This window comes from Dermatophagoides pteronyssinus, unplaced genomic scaffold, assembly GCF_027571235.1.
Source record: "Dermatophagoides pteronyssinus isolate colony J.1.1.1.1 unplaced genomic scaffold, Derpt_VIB-CSIC_2022.12 sq0002, whole genome shotgun sequence".
Lineage (NCBI taxonomy): Eukaryota > Metazoa > Arthropoda > Arachnida > Sarcoptiformes > Pyroglyphidae > Dermatophagoides > Dermatophagoides pteronyssinus.
In genome coordinates, this window is record NW_027461526.1 from 941,195 (window position 1) to 968,445 (window position 27,251).

Consider the following 27,251-nt stretch of genomic DNA (forward strand, 5'->3'; position numbering starts at 1 on the left):
GGTTTTTTTTGCTTTTGCATTGATGTTCAATCAGATTATCTAATGAAAACTGATGTAATTCTCTCAATGATGAACATCATCATTTGAACAGATAAACAAACAAACAAATAGAAATCCAATTTTTTCCAGATTTTTTTTCCATTTTAATTTACCAATAGAAACATTATAATGCATTATTTTACATATTGAAAGAAAATTTTTTACTTGTCAACTTTATCAGATCCATTTAATTGGGTTTTGTTTTTTCGTTTATCTTGTTTTATTCACTTTGCATTGATGCATTGATGTATCGAAGGTCAAAATATTTGTCAAATTTTTTGCTTTTTTTCCAGTATTCAAGGGTCATAGAATTCTGATAAATCAGCATGAATTTTTTGTTACTTGAGGCGATTCATATTTTCTATTATGTAACTTTTGTTGATTTTATGACAAAAACATTGCTCAGTTTGTTGTTGTTGTTGTTGTTTTTTTCAAACAACTCAAATGAATAGATTTATAAAAAATACTGAATCAAGAAAGAAAATTTTCTAGATTTTCCAAGATATATTGATTATCATATTCTGCTTGTGTATGTTTGTGGCCATGATCAAACCGGATATTGATAGAGTAGTGTAGTTTGTGTTTATATGTGATTTTCACTATACAGGATATATGTTTTTTTTTGCTCTCTCTCGTTCACTTGTCTCGCAAATGTCTTACATCACACAATCACACACACACACATCCTGTGTTAGTATATATGAAAAACTGAAACTGAAATTAATCATTTTTCATCATCGCGAAAGAATATAGAATCAAATACATTTCTTTAACTTTATACAGTTTGAATTTTTTTTCTTCGTCACATTATACACACACAAACAAACTTTTTCCGTTTTAAATATTGACTGTTTTTGACTCGACTCTCAATTGATCGCTTGTTTGTTGTTTGTGTGTGTTTGATTTTTTTGCCATATGAAAATTTTTAAAAATATTATTGCCAACAACTTATTTGCGCCAACATAAAGAGAGAATATGATTTTTTTATTGTTGTTGTTGATGATGATGCTATTGACAACAATAACGGATGAAAATATTCTTGGTTTTGACAATTGAAATTTTAAAATTTTCATGATAACAATAACAACAACAACAACAACAATACTGAAATAAGTAATCTTGAAACTCATTGAATATTTATAACATTCGTAGATCGATCATTATATGAAAAAATCGAATAAATCTTCGATCAATTATTTCAATGGCAAATTACATTTTTTTTAACAAAATCGGATATAAAAAATTCATTATGAATTTTGGCTATTTCATTAGAGTGAAAAATAAAATTTAAAATGAAAAAAAGGATGTTCATTATAAATCAGCTAATTATGATCATTGAAAATTTTTATTGTTTTTTTTTCTTCTATGAATAACGAAAAGAAAAATGGATTCTGAAAAAAAATCATCATCAATTTGATAAGGAGAAACAAAATCTTGATTTTTATCATTAATTTGTGAGGCGAGAAAAATAATTTAATCGATTTTTTTTTCTTCTATATTTGCAAAAAAAAACTCATAGTGAATCATCATCGGATCCTAAACGGATGAAAGGAAATAATGATAGAAACAAAATGATAATTTTTTTTTTGTATTTTGAATGCGTTTTTCGCTTGGCTATTTTTTTTTATTCGTTTCAACAATCCAAAAATATTCTCACATTTGATTCTATATATATCTTGATAAAGAATCAAATAAGATGTGCGAGATTTTCCATTTTTTTTAACTTTTTTTTATCAGTTTCGATTTGTTGGTGGGTCGAATCATACTTATTCAAAGAGAAATTTCTGGTGTTAGTTTTGGATGAAGAGAATGATGGAAGAATTCGGTGAAGAAAATCGATTTTTTTACTCTCTTCATATTTCCTCTTTTGTTCAGTACAGGGTTCATTGAATTATTTTTTTTTCCTCTTTGCTTTACACTTTTTTTTGATCATTCTCATTTGGTGACGATATGATTCATGATATTTTTCATTCATTCATTTTTTTTCAGAATGAATGAATTATCAATCGATAAATTTTGATCCGAATTTTTTTTTAATATTTTCAAACCATAATAATCATGACTATCATGGCTGTGTGAATTGAGATGAATCTGAGTTTCATTTTTTTCTTGCAACGAGAATTATAAATATTTTTTTCTCGTTTTCATTTTCCACACGCTATGTTGAATGTGAATAGGGAATGGAATTGCTCTCTCTCTCACACACACACACATGAATCTTATTACGATTCTTTAGTGAATGAATCGGTCCCATTTTTTGCTCTCTCACTCTCGCTTTCCATCATAATCACTGGTCTCAAAGATTCGAATGATCTTTTTGTTTGTCTTTTTTCAATACAATCTTTTTTTTTCTACAGCAATGATTGTGATAAAAAAAACAGGCGGAAAAAAATCTTTACTGGTGATGACGATGGTGATTACAATGATGATAATAATAATGACGATATTTAATTAGAATCTACGCATGAATTGACTAATCTTTCATTCTGTATTACAACAACAACAACAACAAAACAAGCCATACATGAATGTAATGAATAAAATTCTTATTTCGCTTCGTTTTTTTTCTCTTCTATTTTCGATTCTCAATACAAAAATGGATAATTTGATGATGATGTTGAGGATGATGATCATGTGTTCGAATAAGTGTTAAAAAACTTATCGTTTTATCATCACCATCACCCAGAAAAAAAACTCAATCTACTTATTTTTTCAATCATATCTTTACGTTTACGCCTAGTTAGTATTAGTTATATTATTGAATCACTAAATGGGAAAAAAATCTATGAAATCGATGTAAGAATAAATGAAAATATCGCTCTCCGTGAGTGAGTGAATGAGTGAGAAGAAAAAAAAATGTTAATTAGCATTATTCATTACATTTGATTTTTTTTTTCTTGTCAATTCTTCTTTTTTTTCGTGTAGTTTCATTGTTGTTGAAAATTAAATCGGTTTTTTTTTGATTTTTTTTTCTTCTTTTCCTATCAATTATTATCATTCGAATATAGACATTAATAAAAAATTATAGTTTAGCTGTTGTTCAATTCATATAATAATATCTGCGTCTCTTTGTTCATTGATTATAATTGAAATTTGTTGGATTGTTATTTCCTCTTTCTTTTCCAACAATTATTACTCAACAAAAAAAAATTAATGAATTGACATTTTCTTATATTGTTCACCGAAATAAAATTCTTCAATTATCAAATCTTATTAAACTAAAGTTTTAAAATAAATAAAATCATCGGTACGGAAAATAAAGGATCTTTTCGAATGGAAATGATGTGTTTGTTGTTTTTTTTTGATAAAGGATTTAATTAAATTGAAAAAAAAGACAATTAATCGATAGCTTCAATGTCATAAGGAATTTCATTGTGATTGAAATCGAATATACATTGGACAAATGTTATTGATGGATAGATTGTCAATAGGCATTGATTGAATGACGAACATGATTTTCGATCGAATATTTATTTATTTTTTTTGGAGGGCATGAATGCTGCTAACGTAATCAGAGAAAGAAAATCGATTTTTCAAGTTTTTTCTTCTTCTTCTTCTCTGCAACCTATTCATCCATTTATATAATCAAATTGATTCTAAATTCAAAGCCTATTTTTTCTTTTTTGATCATACATTTCGATTATCATTCATTGTTTTTGCTATTTTTTTAATGTTTTTTTTTCACTAAACAAAATAGGTCGTCCGGATGCTGTTCGTGGTTGTGCTATAACAAATCATTCCATGAGTACATTACTAGTCGAATGTATACCGGGTGATGATGGTGGCCTAAAACAACATTTTAATCTAGAAGTTTATATTGGATCATCATCATCATCATCTAACATTGGTAATAGTATCAATACTATCAATGCTAATAATCAAATTGTGGATCAAACATTAGCTGTACAATCGGCTAGTATTGCAACAACAACAGCAACCAAAACCAATTCGATTAATAGTAATTCATTATTACAACATCCACAACGATTACATTCAAATCATAGTTCATCGCAACCAAATTTTATTGTTAGTTCGTTAACACCGGGTACACCCTATACGTTGGTATTATATGCAACTAATGCTAAAGGACGTTCACATTCTGTTTCATTGTCGGCGGTCACGTTATCTGCACCCGAAAAACATACTGCCCGTGGTACGTGATTGTTTTCAATTGTATAACTGAAAAAAATACTCACACACACACACCACAGACTTACACAAAATTATAGTTTACCATTACAGTATTTTTGTTTCTTTCTTTTCAATCCATTTTAATGATTATCATCGTTAGAATTCTTTGATGCTTTTTGTTATGGTTGTTGATGATGTTTTTGTTTTGTTTTGTTTTGAATCAAATCAAACAATAATAATAAAAACAGTTTGGATCATTGATTATTCCAATCGATGAACCACATTTAGATGTATGAACAACGTTTATATAAAAATAATATTATTATTATTGTTTACATAAACAAATGATTAGTCTAATTCACTTTTCTTGTCTTGTTTTTTTTCTTTCCATAATATTATTGTGGCCTCTATCATTAATATCATGCAAAATTTATAGGGAGCTTTGAACAGATCGTTGTTCATCCAATTTTAGGCATTCTAATCGGAATCGTTGCAACAATTGTCATAGCTGTGATTATATTAATAATACTTATACGTAGCCGTATTGGCAGTAATAATAATAATTCGGATGGATCGCGTGATACCGGTATCAATAACTGCCGTGATAATAATGGCCATAATAATAATCATAATGATAATAATCATCGTAAACGACGAAATAAACAACAACAACAACAGTCATCATTACAATCAACAACAACAACAACAGCCGTAGCCTGTACACGTCGATCATTAAATGGAACAAATTCAACAATGATGATAGCTAATGTTGATGATGATGATGATGATGATAATAATAATATGGATAGATCAATCGATCAATCTGCAAATGATGCATTATTGACCATTGGCTCAACAACAACATCACCAATAATTACATCAAATGGTGATCTAAAATTGAAACGAATCAAACATCAACAAACATCATCATCATCATCAAAATTACCACATGAATCAAAAGAATCAAAGAACAATATTATATTATTTCGAAAGAAATCACCATCAAAAAACCAACAAAAACAATATAAAAACAACAACAACAAAAACAATGGTATGGATGTGAAAAACTTTTCTTTTCTTTTCTTTACGATTATTGCTGTATTGATGCCTATTTTCTCTATTATTCTTGGTACATGCTAAAATCATTCGTGTTTTGATTCGATAATATGCATATAATAAAATAAACAAATATTCACAGAATATTTGAATAGATTGAGTAAAAGAGAAAAAGGAAAAGAAATTCCCATTCGTTTCATATGCATAATGATAATAATATTTGTTGATCTGATTCTCTTTCATTCTTCCCATCAACATAGGTTTATTTTTATTTTCTTGATGATCGATAATTCCGATTGTATTTTTGTTGTTGTTGTTTTTGTTGTTCGGATTCAAATTCATCGAAACGTATTTACCATATAAAATATTTATAAGATTCAAGCGAAATATTTTTACACAGACAGTGAATGTTATCCGGACTCATACTATTATTGTTTTATGCTACTATACGATAATAATAATAATGATTATTATTATTATGAAGAAAATCGATATCCAACAAACAAAAACATTACAATATTTTTTTTCGTTTTTGGAAATTGAATATTTGTGAAATGCAAAATTCACAAATGTTACAGAAAAAAAACTTCTGCTTTACTGAGTGATGATCGATTCGCATAAATTTCATAGAATCTGTATTGTTCTATGTATAAAAATTTTATTTGCAAACTCTATTTTCAATAATGAAATAAAGCAATAGAACTAGAAAAAAATGTAGATAAAAAATACGCTTGATTCATGTCAAAAAATATATGTCATATGTAGTTAATGATTTTATCATTTGGCACCAATGCAAATAGCAACAACAACAACAACAACAAAACGACAAGATATGTTTTGAATTGCTTTTGCAATACCTACCAGAATAAAATAGAATTATTAACATTTTTTTTACAAATTTGTATGAAAGAACATATCCTTAGAAACCTTTGAACCAAATAAAATGACTTTTATTATCTAAATGAATATTTAACCTTTTTTTTCAATATTTTTTTCCGAATAATATCAGATAATCAAAAACAGTTTGGCAATATTTCAGCAAACGATCCGATTGCTGATACAGCTAATCATAATGATGTTGATGTTGATAAAGACATCGATTTAGGCAATCTAAATGAACATGAAAAAGTTTGCCTTGTTGGTAATAATAATATGATCGATACGAATATCCAAGATCAATGCCATCAAATGCCATTACATTATCCAATGTAAGTAAATAAAATTTAAATCAATGATTTTGTTTTCATTTTGAAACATATTATATATGATTCAAAGAATGTATTCATTCAAAATTCATCAAACAATCAAGAATCAATTTTCCTTTCCGATTCCTTTTCAACTTGATTGGATGAATTAGACAACGAATAAAAAAATACGAATAAAAAAAAGGGAATGGTAGACAAAAAATATTTTGGTTTGCAAAAGAAAAAAATCACAAACTCAATAAAAGTAAAAGTTTTTCTTCTCAATTTTTTCCACATCCTCACAAAACTTTTGAAATTCGATGCCAAATCTTTACATTGCATTTATTTCTTTTTTTTCGTCTATATTGGTAGCGGTTTAATAGAGAAAGAGAAAAAAAATGCACAAAAGATTGTTTCAGCAGCATATTTTATGTTATTCGAATCAAGTTGGATGGATTTTTTCCCTTTCATACTGTATTTGTTCTTTCAAATTCTTTTATTTGGATGATGATGATAATAATAAGGCACTTTTATCGATTCATTTCCATTATTCTTGGTTTTTTTCTTTCTTTTTTTGCATTGTGGTCGACATTGGAAGAGTTTTTTCTTTTTTGGTTGCTTTTGAATTCTTCTATCTGCATCTTCAATAAAAATAAAAAAAATTGATGAAATTCTCATAAAAATTTTCTTATTTTTATCATTATCATTACTATCATCAAGCATTATTGCATATAATCATGAAATTTCAAAACATAAAATTAAAATGGAAATGTTCCAATTGAATCATTATTATTATTTTTTTTGCCATTTCAAATTATGATAATAATGTCGTCTGAGAAATTTTTCAAATAAATTTTCATTTTTTTTGGTTCAATGAAAACAAAAACAACAACAAAAATAATTTTTCAGTTTTTCCGCATCCACCATGGATGTTGAAAAAGAATTTGAAAATTAGTTGATTGTTACTAATATTTTCATTTTGTTGTTGAATTTGATTTTGATTTTAGAATGATGGATAGATGAATTTCTTTGAGAATAGAGATGGATGGATGGATTCATACATGTGTGTGTGTGTGTGTGGATATGGCAGTGGAAAAAATAACGTTATTCAACATCTGGAAATAATTGAATGATTGAAGAAAATGTTAGTGTTGAATTCTAGATTCTGTATGTTTTTTGTTTTGTTTTTTGGCTTGATATTTTTGAGTTCACTTTTTTCCCATCATTATATGAAGAACCTTGTTTTATTTTTTTCGTCACTTTGTGGATGTTAGTGTGTGGGTGGATGTATACGGAATATATTGCCATTTGATCGGTATGTCCCCTTTTTTCGCTATAGTCCATTGCAATTGTCTTTTTTTTTCTTTTTCGGTTCTTAAAAAGAAGAAGAAAAAATGTTTTGATGTAATTTCGATGTGTATTTGGCCGAATAACATATACATAGCCAGTCATCATCATCATCATCATAGTTATTTTGGTTGGTTGGTTGGTTGATTGGTTGGTTGGTTGGATGGTTGATTCGTTCGTTTGTTCATGTAAGTGATGTAAGTAGAATGGGTTCACAATCGATTGCATTTATAATTGCTCATAAGTCCATGAAAAGCGAACAGAATTTTTCTTTTTTGTTTTCTTTCCAATTTTTTTTTCTTATTCTTAATAGATTCTATAGTAAAGTAGATATACATTTTTTCTTTTATCCACATTCATTCATTTCTTGTTTTCTTTTTAACCATACGGAATCATCGCTCAATTCGGTTTTGATTATTATTATTATTATTGATGTTACTGTCGTTGACAATAGTTAAATTATATTTGTTAATGCAATAAATGAATGTGTGTGTGTGTGGGAGGGGGTAAGAGAAAAACAAATTCCTATCTTTCTTTTATTCAATGCTATCGTATTTTTGTTGTTGTCGATAAATTTTTTTTTGGCTTTGAAGAATCGTTGTTGTTTTCGCTTATATAACATAAACATCATCCGAAAAATAATAATAAGAATCTTGAGGAGAAGAAACATTAAATAGCCTTTCATCATGAATGATCAATTAAAATTCAGCGAAATTCAGAGTTATGTTTATGAAATGGATTTTTTCTTTTAGTAATTTTTTTCTCAATGAAAACAATTTTCTCGATTTATTTTTGAAATTGATCAAGATGATTTATTTGATGGCTTCACATTTCGATAGATCGATCAAATTTTTTCTTTAATCTTTCATTGTAATATATTTTCCCAAACCGGCGAGAAAAAAAAATGATTCGAAATTTTTTTTGTTCTCATATCCATATTCTAATAATGACTTTGTATCAATCTGAACAATGTTTCTGATGTTGACATTTTATTATTTTTATTAATCGATTCGATTATCATCATTGTTTTGATTCTACCACAAATTCACCAAAAATAAAATGATTGAATTCATTGCCCAAAGTTACTGGAAAAAAATTAATAAGGATTTTGAATTTTTTCGAGATGAAAAGAAAAAATAAATGAAAAATTCATCATATGATGAGATAATGATTTTTTTCTTCTTCTTCGATACGATAATGATTATGATGATGATGATGATGATGACGATGATGATGATGATGATGATGATGATGATGATGATGATGATGGCATTGATTGTTTTTTCATTTGAAATTCAATGAATAAATGGCTGAAATAAATTGAATCAAATCAATTGTAACAATATGAATAAAATTAATGAATGAAATCGTAATAGTATTTTTTCAATTATTCTCGATGAGAAAGTGGCTGCTGGGTAGAAAAATTAATCGTTTTCTATCGAATCTTCTCTATCGGTTGGGGGAATCGTATTCTAATTTAATCCAAACAACAGTGTTTGGCTAGTCTTTGAACCGAATTATCATGGTTGACCGAAATATTTTGGCTATTCGAGAATTGAAGAATTTAACCGACAGAAACATTGATACAATTGATTGAATAAGCAATAATTACCAAATGTTTATATTTAATTAATGTTGAAACTTTTATTTTTAGTTTTAGTTTTCTATTTTTTTTATTATACACCATTGATTTTGTTTGTTTGTTTTTTGTCAATTTGTTGATTCTATCATTTTGTCCTATTTATATATAAATGAGAATAATTTGTTGTATTTTTTTTTCTTTGTTTTCTTGAATATTCGGCATTCAAAATTATCTTCATAAACTAATACGATGAATCAAATGAAAAGTTGTTCGAGTGAAGAACCATTATTATCAACAATAAATTCAAATACAAATAATCATCTGATGACGACAACAATAGCTTCATCTAATAATAATGATAATAATCTACAGAACAATTCATCTGAAATTATAATGCAATCAAAAAATGTTCATCATTCATTTAATCCTAACTGTGATATTGGCCATTTACAAATAACTAGAACACAACAACAACAGCAGCAATCATCATCACAAAAAGGAGTAGGTGGATCGGTAATAACAAACATCAACACCAACGCCACAATCGATAATAATCGGACACCATATGGTAAGTTTTTTTTTGTTGTTGTTGTTTGATAGAATCGTTGAATTATTTTTTAGCTATTCCCGAAAAAATATGATATTTTTGCAATTGTATATTTACTTACATTCATTTTATCATTATGTATGTTTAGCGGTTGTCCATTAACTCATTAATGAATTAACAACTAATATATTTTGCTAAATAAAAATAAACGGATAATGTGATGATGAAAAAACGATTCTATAACGAATAATAAGCATTTTAAGAAAAGAGAGTAAAAAAAGTAGAATATTTTCAATTTATTAACAAATATAATGAAAAAGATGTGAATATGATCTTCATTTTAGGCATCTTTTCTTTTTTTCTTTTTTCTGTTCATCCCAAATTACATTCATACATCAAATGAATCAATGTTTGAATTATTTTTTTGTCAAGGAATTAATTACCATTAATATATCTTTTTTAAGTGGTATCGAATATCTTGATTTTGTTTTTTGTTTCATGATGATAAGATTTACATATAGGCATGATGAAAAAATGTATATAATCGCTTTGCTTTTGTTTCGTATTTTTTTCTATGTTCATGGTAAAACATTGGTGCAACAGCTATTTGAATATTATTTTTTTTTCATTTTACACTTAAACCACATTTTTTCATATAGCATCATCATTATTATCATCAAATATATTAGTAGATGATAATAGATAAATAATTAATTGAATATAATGCTACATCAATTAATTATTCGTATTTATAATGAGATAATGCCTATCATCAATTTATAGCCGGCATATATTTTGGCTTGGATAATAATGTGGCCAACAAATAATGATGATGATGATGATTAGAACCCCATGCATCACCATCATTTAAAAAAAAAAAAAAAAAAAATATTCGAAATAAATAAAATGAATAAAATTTTCCGGATATTATAATGTTCTGGTTTTTGCAGGATATTACAATTCTACAAGCTATTCGTGTCTTGATAAAGCAAAATTATTGAACCATTTTTAAATCATTAATAGAATGGATACAATGTTGTTTTTGTTTCGTTTATTTATTTGTTTGTTTTAAATGTTTTAATGATGATTGTCAGAATATGATTTTTGAGAGAAAAGATATGTTCCATCAATTTTTTTGTGCTGGTTATGCTTGTAAATATAATCCCAAATGTGATTTTGTTAATGGTGATCGAATTAACGAGAGAGTGCAAAAAACATTGACATACGATTGGGAATTCATCATAATGTCATTCACTTTTATTGATTATAAATATCAAATAAACAAAGTGCAATTTACCAAACTTTATCAATTCCTAACTCAAAAATAATAATTTATTATTATTTCTTACAATAATTTTGGTTATTAAATTCTATCAGATACATCATTATCACGTGGAACGAAAGGCTCATTTAATCATCGAACATCAATCATTACGCCATCTGGTCCTTATATTCATCATACGAATAATACAGGCAACATTTCGGCTACACAATTATTGGATCTTTCTTCGACGGCTTCATCTACAGGACTTAGTTCTTCATCAACATCATCATTATCACCGAATCAAATATCGAATACAAAATCCATACCTATTTCAGCTATCGGAATTATCGGTCAACCACAGTCACAATTACCGCCTTTACCTCATCATCAAATTCTTTATTCCCATTCATCACCTTCAAATGGATCGCCAAATCATCATCATTTAAATAGCCCATATGATATTAATGGATCGGAATCAGTAGCAGCTTTAGCTGCTGCTCAATACTCACAATATCATCCATATATGAATACAGCCCAATATATTTCGCCACATCATCATCAACATTATGTTGATCCAAACAATATATCTTGTCTATATACCACAACATCATCATCATCGACAAATAGTCCATCCTATCATCAACAAATGTATGAAACGGGTGAATCAACATTATTTGTAGATAGCTATGAAACAGCCCCTTCTGGTCAATTTATGACCGATTTTACTGCACAGCATCAACCTCATCATCAATTACAACAACAGCAACATCATCATACTCATCAACAACCTATTTTATATTACAATCCAAACGATGAAATTACTGTCAATGAAACAATGGTCAATAATAATTACAGTAACAATAATAGCCCAAATAATAAAAAAACATTGTCTACAACAAGCTCAAAAAGATGTAATGTAACATTATTACAGTCGGCAACATCACCAGCAACACCATCATCATCATTGGCTACAACCGATTTACCATCGATTGATGCTACTAATAATAGTAGTAGTTTATATGTTACAACAATTGATCAAAAATTGACAAAAAATAATTCCAACACTGTAATGGAAAATTTATCAAATTGTGATCCACAACAACAACAACAACAATTATATCACCCAAGGCAATCTTCGAATTCTAGCAGTCGATATAGCTCGAATAATAATAATAATATTAATAATAACAATAACAATTCGGAACAAACACAATCATCATCATCATCATCATCGCATGAAAAGATATGTCTAGTAAGTGATGTATAAATGACTTACTTTTTTTCCAAAACAAAAATCATAACAACAGCAATTACCGATCATAATTTTTTTAAGTCATAATGACCAAAATTTAGTCTGTATTCATCAAAATAAAGAATCAACAACAGCAGAGAATTTAATCGAGTCCTACTCTATAGTTTATTTGAAGTGAAAAAAATAATAATTTCGTCTTTTCCACATTACACCAAAATAGACTTGCCAGTATAGAATTTAAAGGGATTAATCAAAGGTAATAAATGTTTTTTTGTTGAAAGATATCATTAGAACCACATTGCAACTAGAAGTTTTTTTTTGTTGAAAAAATAAGAATCAAAAAAGCTAAATCTAAGTTTGTTTTTTTTCCGAGAAAGAAAAAATCATCACAAAAATTTAAAATGGACAACGTTCACATTCTTGGAATTTTGTCTTTCCGAAGAGCAGGACAGCTATTTATCTTATTTTTGCAACTTTATCTTTATGAACCCATAAATTACATAATATACAATTTTTTTCTATTTCCCATTTTCAAATCTTCAAAATATTATTTTGATTGATTATTCATGTGTGTGTGTATAACCACAATGTAATTTGCATTTTTATAATTAAGCATAATGAAACTTTGAATTTAAAAAAAAACAAACATTTTTTCACTTGCTTCATCAAGAATTTGTTTTGCAAATAATTACCTAACAAAATTGAATTTAACAATTTCTGTTGGTGACCATTGATCATAATCATCATGATGACCATTTTCTTCCCATTCCATTTTTAGCTTTTTCATGAATTTTCCTTTTTTTTTCATTGAAAAATTATAACTAATGTTGTTTATTTTTATTTCTCACAACAGATCAACAAACGTAATGGTACAGCTGTGTAAATTATTCGTAAAATTGATATATTAAATGATGATGGCCATCCTTAATTGAATTTTTTTCAATGGATTGAAATTTCATCGGAATCCAAACAAAAAAAAAAACTAAAATCTTTGGATTTTTCATCAAATGAAAATGATTTTATAATCTCTATAATTTCCATGAATTCCACATGCATTTATAATGTTAAGACAGAAAAAAAAAGAAAAGAAAATTGTTTCATTTTTGTTGTTGAATTATTCCTGTTTTATTTCTTGTTTCAATTCACATTCATTTCAAAATATCATTTTTACATTCGATTTGTACAGTTTATTATTTTATTCGAAAAAAAAACTCTTTTCCAATCAAATTAACTGTTTAAAAATTTCTTTTTCCAATTTTATTAAAAGAACAAATTAATTATTGTAATAAAATGAATTATTATTTTTTTCCGTTCGAAAATTTTAAATTTCGATAAAAATTTTTTTTTTTTTGAATTCACAAAAATCCAATAAATACTGAAGTAAATTTCGTAGGATTCGATTTTTTACTTTTCATTAAATATTAATCACATGGCTAATAATAGTGTGAATGAAAGTAGAAAACATTCACCCGAAAGTATTGCGGTTCCGGTTCAAATTTTTATATTAAATTTTATGGCTGTCATTATAGCCATCATATTGTTAATATGTAGAAATTATCTAATCACAGAAGAAATGAGTTGCCTACCGACACCGGTCCAATCTCGTCATAAAGAATTAAGTAACAGTAGCGTTACTGTTCATTCGAAAAATTCTACAAATAATCGAGGACATCGTTATACAGTTCGACGGAAATACAAAAAATTATCGAACCGAAAAGAGATTTTAAAACCAAAATCAAAATCGAATTCATCGAAAAAATCAAAGATTCGAATTTAAAATTGTTATGATGATCATCATAATGAAAAAGTAATAATTAGCGCCATCTTATGCTTCATTATGAGACTTGTTTAACATTCGAAATTAATAAACATTAAAAGATCAACATTCAATTATGGCAGTTAAGCTGACATTTTAAAGATGAAAAATCGGTTTGATTTATATAATTGGCCGTTTAATTTATAGTGCATTGTTATCTTTATCATTTTATATTCAACAATTATAATGCAAAGATTCTGCAAATTTAATTTCTCTATGCACTTTTTTTGTTTTGTTTTGTTTAGTTCTTTTCAAATAAATTAATTGCAAAAAATATTGATATAATTATTAATAAATTATTTTCCAAATCTTTACATATGACAAATTCCATTTAATTCTATTGTAAAATAAATAATAGAATGAAATTTCATTTGATTTAATTCTTTTCGAAAAAAATGAATCGGATTATTTTTGCTACTAATAACAATAAAGCAGCGGTCACAACAAATTAAGCCGTCAAATTATAAATACTACGTAAAACATTAAAATAATTCTATGCAAAGGATTTTATTTTGTTTATTTTTTGACGAAAAATATTTGACAAAATGAACAGTGGTAATAAGGAAGATATTGGTAAAACAAATTCAAATTTAGACGAAATGTCATCAAAAGTTTTGATTAAATACAAAATTAAAACCAAAAAAACAATGCAACCGATGTTGGACAAACAAAAAACATCATTGGTCATGGTGAAACGACAAAAGCTGCCAGAAAACAATAGTGCTAATCAAAATTATGCAACAAAATTTTTGGTTAAACAAAGTAAAAAAAGTAACCAACCAGATGATCTAAGTCCTACTGATTCATCACCGTTTAAAAATTTAGCCATTTTTAAAAGACGTAAACAATCATCAAAATTTGAGAGTATAGATAAAATTCAAATACAAAGTTTAATTGATTCAAAATCATTTGAATCAAAAGTTGAAAATAAAATTGAAGAGAATGTACCTGTTAATGAAAATACTAATCTTGAATCTAAAAAACCACCATCACCAACATCAGAATCCACAATAACGGTTCAGAGTGGTATCACTAATCCGAATGTCGACAATAAAGAAAATTTTCAAGAGGATGAAGATCATAAGAATATAGAGCAAAATTTGAATGAAAATGAACGACCTAATAATGAGCAAAATCAAATTGACAATGAAACGACAACGACATTAAAGTTGTTTGCGACATCGATTCTGATTGGATTGGTTGCTTTTATTATAATTAGGATGGCAATATTTTGAAAGAAAAAAAATTTATTTCCTTAAAATTTATAAAATTTTTTTATCAATTAATGTTCCTTTAGGTTTTTTCATTTCGACCTGTGAAATTTCACTATCATTTTCGGGTGAAATTGTTGTTGATGCATCCGTATTTGTTTTATTTAGCATTCGTTTTCGTTCCAATTGTCGTTCAATTATTCGTGCATTTTCTGCATAAGAATCGGCTACTTCACGTGCTTCTATCTCTTCTTCTTCTTCATCTACAGTAGATACCGTAACTGAACTGAATTTACCCATTTCTTTTTTTGTTATGAATATCTTATTTTGTTCATTCGTTGATTTACGATGATTTTGATAATGATTTGATGTACCCGATACTCTAGATCGTACCAATAGTGAACCACGTATAAGGAATACAATCATTTTGGTTGACTGTTGTGATTGCTGTTGAGAAATTTCTTGTTGATAACCAACGGGTAGACGACATCGAGGACATCGACGAAGAAATCTACGTTCGAATTGATTTTCATGAGAAATTTGTATCAAATCTTCATCGGTAGCATCAAGTGCATAAAATTTATAAATAAACTCTTTTTGTTGATCAAGTATACGGCTTTCATCAAATTTTCTTAATGGTAACGTTTCTAATGGCTGATTGATGATTAAACACATCTGGCCACATACACAATCATATACAAGTAGATTTGTATCATAGTTATTGGTTTCATGTTGATGATTCTGTGTATCTGTACAAAGAATACTTCGAGAAACAACTTTCGGCATTTTATTCGCTTGTCAACAAACTCATATTACTTTTTTAAAATTAGAAAATCAATTTCAACACAACTAAACAAAATATTCTTGACAGCTTCATGACAATAACAAACATTATGGCATAGTCATGTCAATATAGACCCTTAGCCAAAACAATGTGTTTTCATAAACATAAATGACAACAAAAAAATGTCGAGCAAAACGATATCATTCGTGTTCATTAACGCCATCTCTTGAATGATTTGTACATCATTTGATGATAATTGCATGTCAACAGCATTTTTTAAAATCAAAAAATCTTTATTCATGAATTGCAATTAGTAAAACAAACAAACAAAATCCATGGCAATGGGTTATTTGATTTAGTCATACATTAGTCATACAAACATTAATATATCAAGAATCAATTATTCTTTTTGCAATTTGTTTTGCATTTTGATTTAGGATTTATTTTTGTCGATTCAATTATAATAATGATCATGATAATAAAAAAAGAAAAAATTGTTCATTTTTCAATAAAAATTCTTCCAAAAATTTTTATCTATTTTGTATGTGCAAGATATTTTGTCTTACATCTATGTCTCTTATGTGCAGAATTTTTACATTATGAAACAAACGTTAGAATCGAATATAATAGACCCATCAACATTACATTTCCAGCCATTACAATTTGTGGTTGTTGTTTACAAAAATCATTTATTGATAATGATAATTTATATGATCAAATATATCATCAGGAATATACGTTATTAAAAAATTATTCGGTGATTGAAGTATTTGATCATTTCACTTATGATGCATCCAAATTGATACCCGAATGTTACTATGTTTTAGATAATAAAAATAATCCTCAAGAACAGGCGATCAATATTTCCGGTCTACCGAATTTCGTAATGGAAAGCATACAACAAGGACGAAAATGTTTCACATATTTCTCCTATTTATCCGATTATGTAAATGTTGATAATGACACTGATGATTATGATTTGGTCGCATCAAAATCATCATCACCATTACGAGAAATTCGTAATATAATTGATAATCAAAAAATATCCCATGTTCAAGTTGTGATTCGTATGAATTTATTCGCAATGAATACACAAGAATTACTTGATACGGATATTATTGCAGGAATTCATTCACCTTATACATTGCCATCATTGTTGGAAACTGATTTTTTTCGAATCGATCCTGGTATGATTTATTCCATACAGTTCAAAAGATTAATCACCGAATTGATGCCATCACCATATCGTACAAATTGTCATCAATATGAATCAAAAAAAGGTAATTTCATTACATTCTTTCTCTAAAGAAAAGATGAATTTCTCTTTTCTGTCTCTAGTTCCAAGATCACAAAGTGAGTGCATCAATCGGTGCGTGTTGAAAGAAACATTATCCTTACAACCAAATCAATGTCTAAACTATTATAGTCTTATAACAAAAAGTTTACTACGTCAAATCGAATCTAACCAAGAAAAAATTACCGATGACAGCAATTATGATGATAAAAAATTATCGAAAGATGATGATTATGTTCAACAAAGAAAACATCATTCATCAACAAATGGCAATCAAGAAAGCGATAACAAAGTAAAGTTTTGTCCACATAGAAGCTATCTTGATTATTATCGTTTCATATTAGCAAGACGTAAATGCCGAAAAATTTGTAAAAGAAATTGTCGCGAATCACTTTATACGACTACAATGGATATATCGACAATTGTAGATGATGATTTTAATTTAAATGATGAAGTTGTGACCAAGATTTTTGTCAAAGCTAATCGTGAAATGGTTCAGACTGTCAAACATGAACGTCAAATGAGTTTATTTGAATTCATTGGTTATTTAGGCGGACATGCTCACATTTGGCTAGGATTATCACTCATACAATTTTATGGTGCTATATCGCGTGTAATTTTTCGTTTCCGGTATTACTGGGAAAAATTTCTGGTCTGGTATCATCAACGAAACAAACCAAATTAATAATTTGAAAAAATGATGTATCCTGTATCCTAGTTTAATTTTCCATTTTGATATTTTGTATTCTCTATAGAAAATGTCAATCATGATTTTTAAGCCTATTGATGCTAATTAAGATTTCTTATCAATTGTTCAATAGCAACCCTTCATTAAAAATGACATTGATATAAAAAATTTTGTTTCAATTTGCAAAATCTCATTGATTGTATTGCCATTGATGTTACAAAAATTATATACAAAGACGATTTGCTCGAATACCAATATTGATTGTCACGCGCATTGATATACTTATTGTTGATCGTATAGCGAATGTGGTTTATATATATTTAGCTACGATCGGCATATGGAGTCCAATGTCGAGCCTAAACCAATCCATGCATTCGGTTGTTGCTTATGTTGTAGAGTATATCTTAATTTATCTGAGTTGTCTGATTTGTTGTTTACAAAAAAAATTGTAAAAAAATCAAAATGATACCAATGTTCTTCATTGAACTGAAATCGTTTAATTATAATTATGTCATCGAACCATAAGGATTGTCATCAGTAGTGCAAAATTTTTATTCAAGATGGATATGTTGAATGTGATTGTACCGATTTTCGGTGGCTATGGCCATTATCATGATATGATAACATTAATCTTTCAATGGGCTAATGATGTTACGGATTTTATTATTGATTTCTATCTGAATGCTCCACGAACATTTTTTGCCATTCTTTTATTCATGATATATGTTTTTCATTATATTGCTAATATAGTTAAAGTGAGTATTCTTTTTTAATTTAATACATGATTGTTATTAACACTTTAAACATGATAATCAGAAACCGATACTTGTGACTTCGGAAGGAAGATTTCGATGGTTTTTATTGGCCAATTGTCCGGTAATTAGTGAAAAATATTGGCCAACCATTTGGTGTTACGAAACACATTTATTAACAGCTTTGGCCAATTATATTCGCGGTTTTTGCGCCGATCTACATTATCATCGGGAATTATTACGTAATTTTTTCTTGTTATATATGTTACTGCATTATCATCAATGTTTTATACTTTTTCATTCATTTTCGTAGAAACTCCTGATGGCGGACAAATATCGTTGGACTGGTATGATCCAAATTGTGAACGTTCATCACCATGTTCTCAACCTGGATATTCGTTTGGCAAAGTTGGTGATCACCCTAAGCCGATTGCATTATTTATGCCTGGTCTGACAGGTAGTTCACAATCAGAATATATAAAAACATTGGTACCAATAGCATTCCAGATTGGATATCGACCAGTTGTTATTAATTATCGTGGACTAGGCAATACGCCTTTGCTGACACCTCGATTATACTGTGCGGCAAATGATGATGATATTCATACAGCTATTAATCATATTCGTCATCATAATCCTGATTGTAAACTGATTGCTACAGGTATATCGCTTGGTGGTATACTTTTATGTCGATATCTGATTAGCACTGGATTCGAATCGCAAATCAATGCAGCTTTTCTAATATCCGTTTGTTGGGATCTGATGATCGGATGTGAAAATATGGAAAGAAGTCTCAATTATCCATTAAATCATCATCTAACACGATTACTAGTCAATCTTGTTGATGCTAATCATGCATTATTCAAAAATGTTCCCGGTATCGATCTGGATCGTGTACGGCAATGTCAAAATGTTCGTGAATTCGATGAAGCATTCACAATTAAAATATTCAATTTCGAAAGCGTTTCACATTATTATGCTGAAAGTAGCCATTTAGGCAAAATGTCTTGCATACGTACACCAACACTTTGTATAAATGCATCCGATGATATGTTCGCACCTACTGATAGTAAGATAATAATTTAATAATGATTAATCGCCATCATTTGAATAATTTTTGTTTTGTTAGACTTACCATGGGACGTTGAACAAAGTCGTCATGTCGCATTGTTGGTTACATCACGTGGTGGTCATATTGGTTTCATGGAAGGAATATTTCCTTTTTTAAATCAAAATTCTATACAGAAAGATTAATGGAACAATATTATAAAGCATTGTATCGTTTATCTGATTGTCATCAGATTGTTTGATGAGGTTTTGAAACAAAAATGAAAAAAAAACTACTTTTCTGATCAATTGATGGCGCAGTAATCGCTGTAAACAAAAATATGGCTGTCATAAAATTCTCAACAAATTCTTGAATTTGGAACAAACTGCAATTCTATTTTTGTTTTTTCTTTTATAATTTTGTTATTGTCAACTTATTATTATTATTTGATAGTCATACTTGTAATCAAACAATTTTCAATATTTCATGGCCAAAAATCAGACCGATGTTTTTAAATATTTCATAACAAAGTTTGAGAATAATATCATCATGGGAATGGCCTCATAACTCGATTACAACGCATCATCAACAATTTTTCATTGACCAATGAGGGAATGAATTTAGATGATTGAAATGTTGATTTTTTATATTATTGATTACTAAGAAATAAAAAAAATTGGAAATTTTTAATCATCATTATTATCGATCATTTTTTTCTTATTGCTTGAAGTTTTTAGCAATTTTTCTAATAGAAAATTTATTCTTCATTGTTTGGACAATCAAACCAGAATTAGTGAAAATGAAAAAATGTATTATTTATAAATTTTTGTTACGTGAATGCTAGTAAAGGAAAAAATAAATGATGCAAGAAATGCTCTGGTTTGTCATGAATTGCATCTGGACTGACCTTAATGCCATTTTTTTCACTATTGTGATGAATATATTCAAGTTTGTTTAGATAAATGATGTTAATGCAAACAATGAATGCATTAAGAAAATAGAAAAAAAATTCAAGAATCAACAACTAAATGAATAGATTAATTACAAAGAACAGGATAGAAACTCTTAGTGTTAATCAAATCAACATTAAGAGAAAATGGAAATTAACTGACTTTCTAATTATTTAGATTGAATATGAAAAAAGTCGAATTCTTTGAAGTCGATGTCAGATCAAAAAGCTTTTTATTTAGTTTGACACGATACCTTTATGATAACACCGAACAAATAAAGGGTCATACTAATAAAGATAATTTTCCTGTATCGAACGATAATGAAACGAACAAAAATTACATTCGGATATTGTTGTAATTTTTTTTAAATGATGATTATCTGTTTCCTTCTATTTGTGGAAACTATACATTAAAATTAATTGAAACTTTTAGCTGAAAAACAAAGCTTTGGACAAATAATTTTTAAAAACATTGAAATACTGACTGTATTTAAATAAAATTTGGTTTTAATTACTATGATTTTCTTGGAATTTTTCTTTGAATGTAAATGTACAATTTCATTTTTGAAAAAAAAGTAAAATAATAGAATTTTGAATCGCCAGTCAGTTAGCCGAAAAAAGTTGCTAATTGTTAGCTCGTTTAGATGTCTTTTATTTTTTGTTTTCTATCATTTTGATTCAATGTCCACAATACATTTAGCAATTGTCGTCAAAGCCATTATTGTTCTGAAGAAATTGTCTTTTCGTGTTTGTTTGTTTGTTTTGTTTTTTTTTGTACAGAGGTTTTCCTTTTTCCGTATTTCTTAGAATTCACACAAATCGAGATAAATCGTAAATGTAATGAATCGAGAATTTGTGTCTTTTTTTCATTCACCAAAAAAAACGTTAACAATAAAACTTTTAGGGTTTAGATTTTTTCTTTTTTGCTTTTTATTTTCTTTGAAAAGCAGTCTCTATTTAGATACAGCAAGGAAAAAAAATAGAATCGAGCGAATCAGCAGAAAAAATGAAAAATAAATTGAAAAAAAATAAATTCAACACATGAATCTCAATCAATTGTATCGCATACAAACACATCCGTCTGTCAAGGCTATGAAAGAAAATATATCTACATATAGTAAATGGAGAAATTTTTGTTGTTGTTGTTGTCGTTATTGATTCAAAATAATACTGAAAATGATGAACAACAAATGTTTATCATTCATGCTGTTTTGAATTCTTTTTTTCTCTCTCTCACTCACTCATTCACTTCGGTAAAATGTAGAATCATAGATCATCAATTGAAAAAAAAGTTTGTTTCCCTGATTTTGTTGTTGTCGTTGATGATGATGATGATGATGATGATATGGTTATTTGTCGATATAATATTCAATGGATCATAATGGAATATTCTATTTATTTTTCATTTGATTCAATACTAAAATTCTATAATGGTTTTAGATTGAAATTTTTATTTTATTTTCAACTGTAATACATGAATCATTCGTTTGCCATAGATTCGGTTTGAAAATATTTTGTCAAATTATTACATATGATTTGAAAATCATTCATCTGACCACGTATTTTTTTCATTCGTATCAATATAAACATTCGTGGATCGGTTTGAAAAAAATCCATTCGAAATACAAGTATAACCTTATTTGATGTTGATATACAACAACGAAGCTGTCGGGTGCCATTTCTCATGGTTCTATTTTTAACGGGAAAAAAATTTCAATAAAATTGCATAAAAAAATTCATATAAAAAGCGTACGTTTGTTTTTTAAAATTTATCCCCTTCTTTTTCAGGATATGGATGGCCGCTTGAATACAATCATCATAACAATCATAACTGGTAATGATTAATGTCGATGAACTTGTATGTTTTTCATATGAGGTCGATGTTGATGATGACGACGAACATGAATTCAAAGATGAATTATTTCCAGAATTACAGATGTTTACTATCGGTTTATCATAAATTCTTTGGTTTACAGAATGTTTTTGCCAAAAATTGCTTATTGAAAGACTAGATTTCTTGTTTCGATGATGCTCATTCATCTTTACCAAATCATTTCCGCTTCGAAAATGATCAGTACAAAATGAATTTGGACAATGTTGACCTCCGTTATCAGCGAGGTCATAAATATTGATTTGATCATCATAGCTTCGTTGCTGTTGCCGGTTCATTGATGTTTTGCATGGAGAATTCGTACAACTCAACGATCCTTTTGGATTTGAACGATGATGGCTGTGGCTAGGAAAATTCAGCAATGAATTAATGCGTGAAATATTTGACGTGAACTTTTTTGTCAATTCACTGAATATTAGTTTCCGGGTCGAACTTTTCTTCTTTTTTTCATCATTAACATTTTCATTATTCGCTATCAATTTGGATTCGTTAGAATAGTTTTGGAATTCTTCATTTAATAAACAGCAATCATCATTACTATCGTTTGTTGTTGATGTTGTTGTTGTAGATGTTATTTTATCATCATCTTCATGATAAACAACATTTTCTTGAAAACATTTCCCATTACGTTTCGACTTCCATACAAAATAATTGTCAACATCATCAACATCAAGATGACAATTTTCTCCATATTTCATTATTGAGTTTGATTGCTTGAAATTATTTGATTCATGGTGATATAGACCAGTTGAAAAGTTTGCAGAATCATGTCTTATTTTCGATTTTTGAAAAATATTTTCATTCATAAAATCCTAAAATTTAATTTTGTTTAGAAAAATAGCAACAATAAAAAAAATTTAATATCGTCGTTCTTTTGCTTATATAATTCAAACCTTTTGAATGCCAGAATCAAGTAATTCATTGTCATCATCATCATCATCATCATCAAAATCATTAGTGGTTATCAATGTGTCGAAAAGTCCAAACTCTTTTTCACCGTTCCAAATGTATTTTAAATTATCATCACAATTCTGATCACTTTTTATTTCATTTTCAAAGAATTCAGTTCGATGAACAATGTTTTTATTGTTGCAAGTAACTATATTTTTGCTTTTTATTCGATCTCTGTCGTTGTTGTTGTATGCCATCATTAATTTACATTGCTATATATTGAATACAATATTAAAAAAATTGCAAATAACAGTTAAAATATACGGACAGTGAGAATCGACAAAATAAATAAAAATAGAATAACTAGGTCGGTCACTAGGGTATACAATACCTTATTGTAATAGTCAATATTCTGTTGGATTAACCAATAAGTTGCAGTATGATAACAATGTTTGTACAGAATATTTGAACGTAATTCAAGTACATCATTCACTTCATTACCATGTAATCGTAAACATTCAACTAATATATCATTGTCCAGTTTTTCATTGGTAATTTCATGATAATATGGACGAAACTTTTCTGTCTCCATTTGATTTTTAGAATAAATCGTAGCCGTCATCGTTTCGGGTAAAGTCATTAGGTTTGAATCACTTTTGTCATAGCTATTTATATCGATGCTATGAGACCAGCCATATTTTATCCATGAATGTTGCAAAATCTGTTTCATTCGGATACGCTTCATTGGATTAATTTCTAGCATTTGTCCAATGAGATCAAGCACGCCATTTTCACCGTACAATAATGTTAACTGTTTTCGATTTTGAAAAATACCAGACTGTTTGTGCATATTAAAAGGCATACAAAAAATATAAATAAAACAAAAAAGTATGAATGTACAAAAATTCTCTATCCAATAAGAATTTTTCCAAAACAAATTACCTTGATTTGTTTCAAAATTGTTGAATTTTTCTCAAACATATTGGCCGTAAATGGTTTTGAATTTGTTAACATTTCATAAAGTAAAATTCCACAACTCCAAACATCAAAAGTTGGCATATAAATACGATAGCGCTTGTTGTCTGTTGATGATGATGATGATGACGACCAACATTCGGGTGGCTGGAATTCATCGTATTCTGAGTATTGAATTTTGACTAAATTCTCAGATTTTCGTCTATCTTTATGACCAAATAGATAAATTGGACAGAAACCGATCAATTTGATCTGATTGTTATGATCAAATAATATATTGGCTGGTTTGATTGCTCCATGATAAAGTCCACAATTTTCCTGAACAAATGTTAAACATTCGACAAGATCAATGAATATTCGTATCACTTCATCAATTGGCAATAGTTTCTTATGATGGTTGATTTCATTTTCACATGAAAATTTTTTCATATAACTATTTAGATCACCACGTGAACAATATTCTTGTACAATAAATAAATTTTTACCAATTTCATCAAATTGTAAAAGTCTGGCAATGTTTCGATGATGATGATTATGCAGATTTTTTAACGTATCTATTTCGGCACATATCATTCTATAATCGAATTCATTCTTTAAAGGTGAGCAAAAAGTAAAAAACAAAAATTAATGCTCTTTGTTCGTAATGCAATAATTCTGTTCCGTTTTGTAATTTATTATTGATTGCTTTGGTATGAACATCATTCGTAAAGCAACAACCAGAAAAAAACACATACCTTGAATCGATTTTTGTCAATTATTTTGACGACAACATTTACCATGGTCGATCGATGTATACCTAAACGAACATGGCCAAAATGGCCTTCATGTAATGAATCATCATACAGAAGATAACCTGACAAAATATTTTTGTCATAATTATCATTATGAATGTCACTAATATTTTCAACGAAATCATCATTATGATGTTGTCGTTGAATCTGATTCGGTTGAATAATAAAAGGATCCACTAGATTCGGTAATGAATAGGAAAAATTGGGCATTGAACGATTCCACATTTTTTTTCTCTCACAGTTATTTATCACAAAACATTGAAATTATTGCTAAAAAGTGTTGTCAAATTTAATGATGATAAAAGATGCAATGAATAAAAGTTAGATGAACAAAAAGATTCTGAAAAAAATGGCTTCGAAATAAAATGATAAATGTTGTACAACTTTGTTGTTTTACACCTAAACTGAAAAACAAACATACAACTTAAAATATTTTTTTCAAGAAACCAATACGCTTGCAATCAACTATGTTTGTCGTCATAAAGAGGATAATAAAATCTTTGCCCTAAAGCCAATGACAAAGAGTATTGAAAAACAAAAAAAAAAAAAGAAATCTCCACTTCAATTCTTTGTAAATGGCTAAAATCATTACGTCTGTTTTTTTTCATTTCACCATAAAAAACAAAGTGTGTAAAATAGGATAAACGACAAGTTTTAAAGTACAAAGTTCATGTATCGAATATATCAACCTTCAAAAATTGCAATATGACCGTGTCAAACAAACTTGATATTTGAAAAATTCTAGTGATAGCATGGCACGTGGCCGCATAGTAAATGTGTTTAGGCTCTAGGCACCGCTTTTATCAGGTACATTATTCTCTCGATATGAATTTCATTGATTTTGACAAACGTCGTATGTGTGAATTAGTTTGCTATCATGAAAAATGAAAATAAGAAAAATAGCAATTTTTAATCCCAAAAAAATGGATACAAAAAATAATAACAATAATCGTTGATTGATTTTGAAAAAAAACTTCCACTAGTTCGTGAATAATTCATATTGATTTTTAATGTGAAATTCGTTTAGGTTTTTTTTTGGACGATTGTGAATTTATTTGTATACGAATATATTATGCAGATACTATTTTTCTCACTTTTTTTAATATCGAAAATTTTCTGGCTTTAAATTCGGAATTTGGAAATCAAAATGAAGAATTTTTTCGAACCTTATCTAGCAAAAATATCGCTTATTTGATTTTTTTTTTCGGAAATGTTAAAATTACAACGAATGACAAACATCATGGATTGCAATTTTATTTATCTATTCTAATATTTGAATAAAAATTCAAAAAAGTAAACCAAAGTTGATTTCGTAAATCAGTTCATAAATGTGCATAAGCACAGACTATCTCTGGTTAACAGCAATAAAAAGCCTAATTAAATTACAGTATCAAGTTTATCAAATATCTAACAGCAATAGAATACACATACAAATAAAGTCTACCTGACACATGACATAAATCAACAATCATCAATAATTGGATAAAATCCAGAATCTTTCTTGAAAAAATAAAAGCTTCAAAGAATAAAAAAAATCTACAACGATGGCAAAAAATTTCAAGCTCGTGTTGATCACAATCATTGACTATGATCTATTTTCTTGGGTCTTGGCTTTATTAAAACGGAAGAAAAAGAAAAATTCACTAAAAAGACAACACGCAAACCTTAATCAGCTTTATATTAAACTGAACTCGTCAATTGACATTTTTTTTAATTTTTTGTTCTCTTTGCACAACTATTAAATCATTCAGTCAATTTT

General features: G+C 28.0%; 5 protein-coding genes across 8 annotated transcripts in view; 3 read left to right on the forward strand and 2 right to left on the reverse strand.

Moving 5' to 3' along the window:
* Positions 1 to 13,709, forward strand: part of LOC113797397 (uncharacterized) — a 62,479-nt gene extending 48,770 nt beyond the window's left edge. For both annotated transcript variants that reach the window (XM_027347763.2, XM_027347762.2), the window contains exons 8-13: positions 3,737 to 4,192; positions 4,607 to 5,221; positions 6,236 to 6,434; positions 9,606 to 9,907; positions 11,264 to 12,402; positions 13,256 to 13,709. In XM_027347763.2, coding sequence (XP_027203564.2) covers positions 3,737 to 4,192; positions 4,607 to 5,221; positions 6,236 to 6,434; positions 9,606 to 9,907; positions 11,264 to 12,402; positions 13,256 to 13,285 — 2,741 coding nt within the window. In that variant the 3' untranslated portion in view covers positions 13,286 to 13,709. The remainder of the gene's footprint in view (positions 1 to 3,736; positions 4,193 to 4,606; positions 5,222 to 6,235; positions 6,435 to 9,605; positions 9,908 to 11,263; positions 12,403 to 13,255) is intronic.
* Positions 13,710 to 15,447: 1,738 nt separating this feature from the next.
* Positions 15,448 to 16,329, reverse strand: LOC113797307 (STING ER exit protein). Its single transcript, XM_027347663.2, has one exon. The coding sequence runs from the start codon at positions 16,213 to 16,215 to the stop codon at positions 15,481 to 15,483; it is 735 nt and encodes a 244-aa protein (XP_027203464.2). The 5' UTR covers positions 16,216 to 16,329; the 3' UTR covers positions 15,448 to 15,480.
* Positions 16,330 to 16,496: 167 nt separating this feature from the next.
* Positions 16,497 to 18,343, forward strand: LOC113797338 (uncharacterized). The gene is made up of 2 exons (XM_075824578.1): positions 16,497 to 17,493; positions 17,552 to 18,343. Exons 1-2 carry the CDS (start codon positions 16,680 to 16,682, stop codon positions 18,190 to 18,192), a joined length of 1,455 nt encoding a protein of 484 aa, XP_075680693.1. The 5' UTR covers positions 16,497 to 16,679; the 3' UTR covers positions 18,193 to 18,343.
* A 165-nt stretch (positions 18,344 to 18,508) lies between these two features.
* LOC113797401 (protein ABHD1-like) lies at positions 18,509 to 20,685 on the forward strand. Its single transcript, XM_027347767.2, is given in 5 exon segments — positions 18,509 to 18,950; positions 19,012 to 19,189; positions 19,261 to 20,016; positions 20,077 to 20,166; positions 20,169 to 20,685. Coding segments are annotated over 5 exon segments (1,308 nt in total). The 5' UTR covers positions 18,509 to 18,755; the 3' UTR covers positions 20,258 to 20,685.
* Positions 20,686 to 21,433: 748 nt separating this feature from the next.
* Positions 21,434 to 26,321, reverse strand: LOC113797406 (uncharacterized). 3 transcript variants are annotated; one of them, XM_075824867.1, is made up of 7 exons: positions 26,182 to 26,321; positions 25,436 to 25,554; positions 24,669 to 25,292; positions 24,055 to 24,564; positions 23,729 to 23,998; positions 22,698 to 23,647; positions 21,434 to 22,634 (listed from the first exon to the last, which is right to left on the reverse strand). In XM_075824867.1, exons 2-7 carry the CDS (start codon positions 25,478 to 25,480, stop codon positions 22,424 to 22,426), a joined length of 2,610 nt encoding a protein of 869 aa, XP_075680982.1. In that variant the 5' UTR covers positions 25,481 to 25,554; positions 26,182 to 26,321; the 3' UTR covers positions 21,434 to 22,423. The 3 variants fall into 3 exon arrangements, with proteins under 3 accessions (XP_075680982.1, XP_075680980.1, XP_075680981.1); XM_075824865.1 differs by lacking the exon at positions 26,182 to 26,321 and having other exon boundaries at positions 25,436 to 26,031; XM_075824866.1 differs by lacking the exon at positions 26,182 to 26,321 and having other exon boundaries at positions 24,118 to 24,564; positions 25,436 to 26,029.
* Between the last annotated feature and the right edge of the window lie 930 nt (positions 26,322 to 27,251).

Bases quoted from the DNA above. Each gene is read 5' to 3' on its own strand.
- LOC113797307 (XM_027347663.2), bottom strand. From the start codon at position 16,215: ATGCCGAAAGTTGTTTCTCGAAGTATTCTTTGTACAGATACACAGAAT.
- LOC113797406 (XM_075824865.1), bottom strand. From the start codon at position 25,717: ATGTGGAATCGTTCAATGCCCAATTTTTCCTATTCATTACCGAATCTA. The intron at 24,565-24,668 runs GTAATTTGTTTT...ATGCACAAACAG, and splicing joins CAATTTTGAAACAAATCAAG to TCTGGTATTTTTCAAAATCG. The intron at 23,648-23,728 runs GTTTGAATTATA...ATTAAATTTTAG, and splicing joins TTGATTCTGGCATTCAAAAG to GATTTTATGAATGAAAATAT.
- LOC113797338 (XM_075824578.1), top strand. From the start codon at position 16,680: ATGATCATGATAATAAAAAAAGAAAAAATTGTTCATTTTTCAATAAAA. The intron at 17,494-17,551 runs GTAATTTCATTA...TTCTGTCTCTAG, and splicing joins TCAATATGAATCAAAAAAAG to TTCCAAGATCACAAAGTGAG.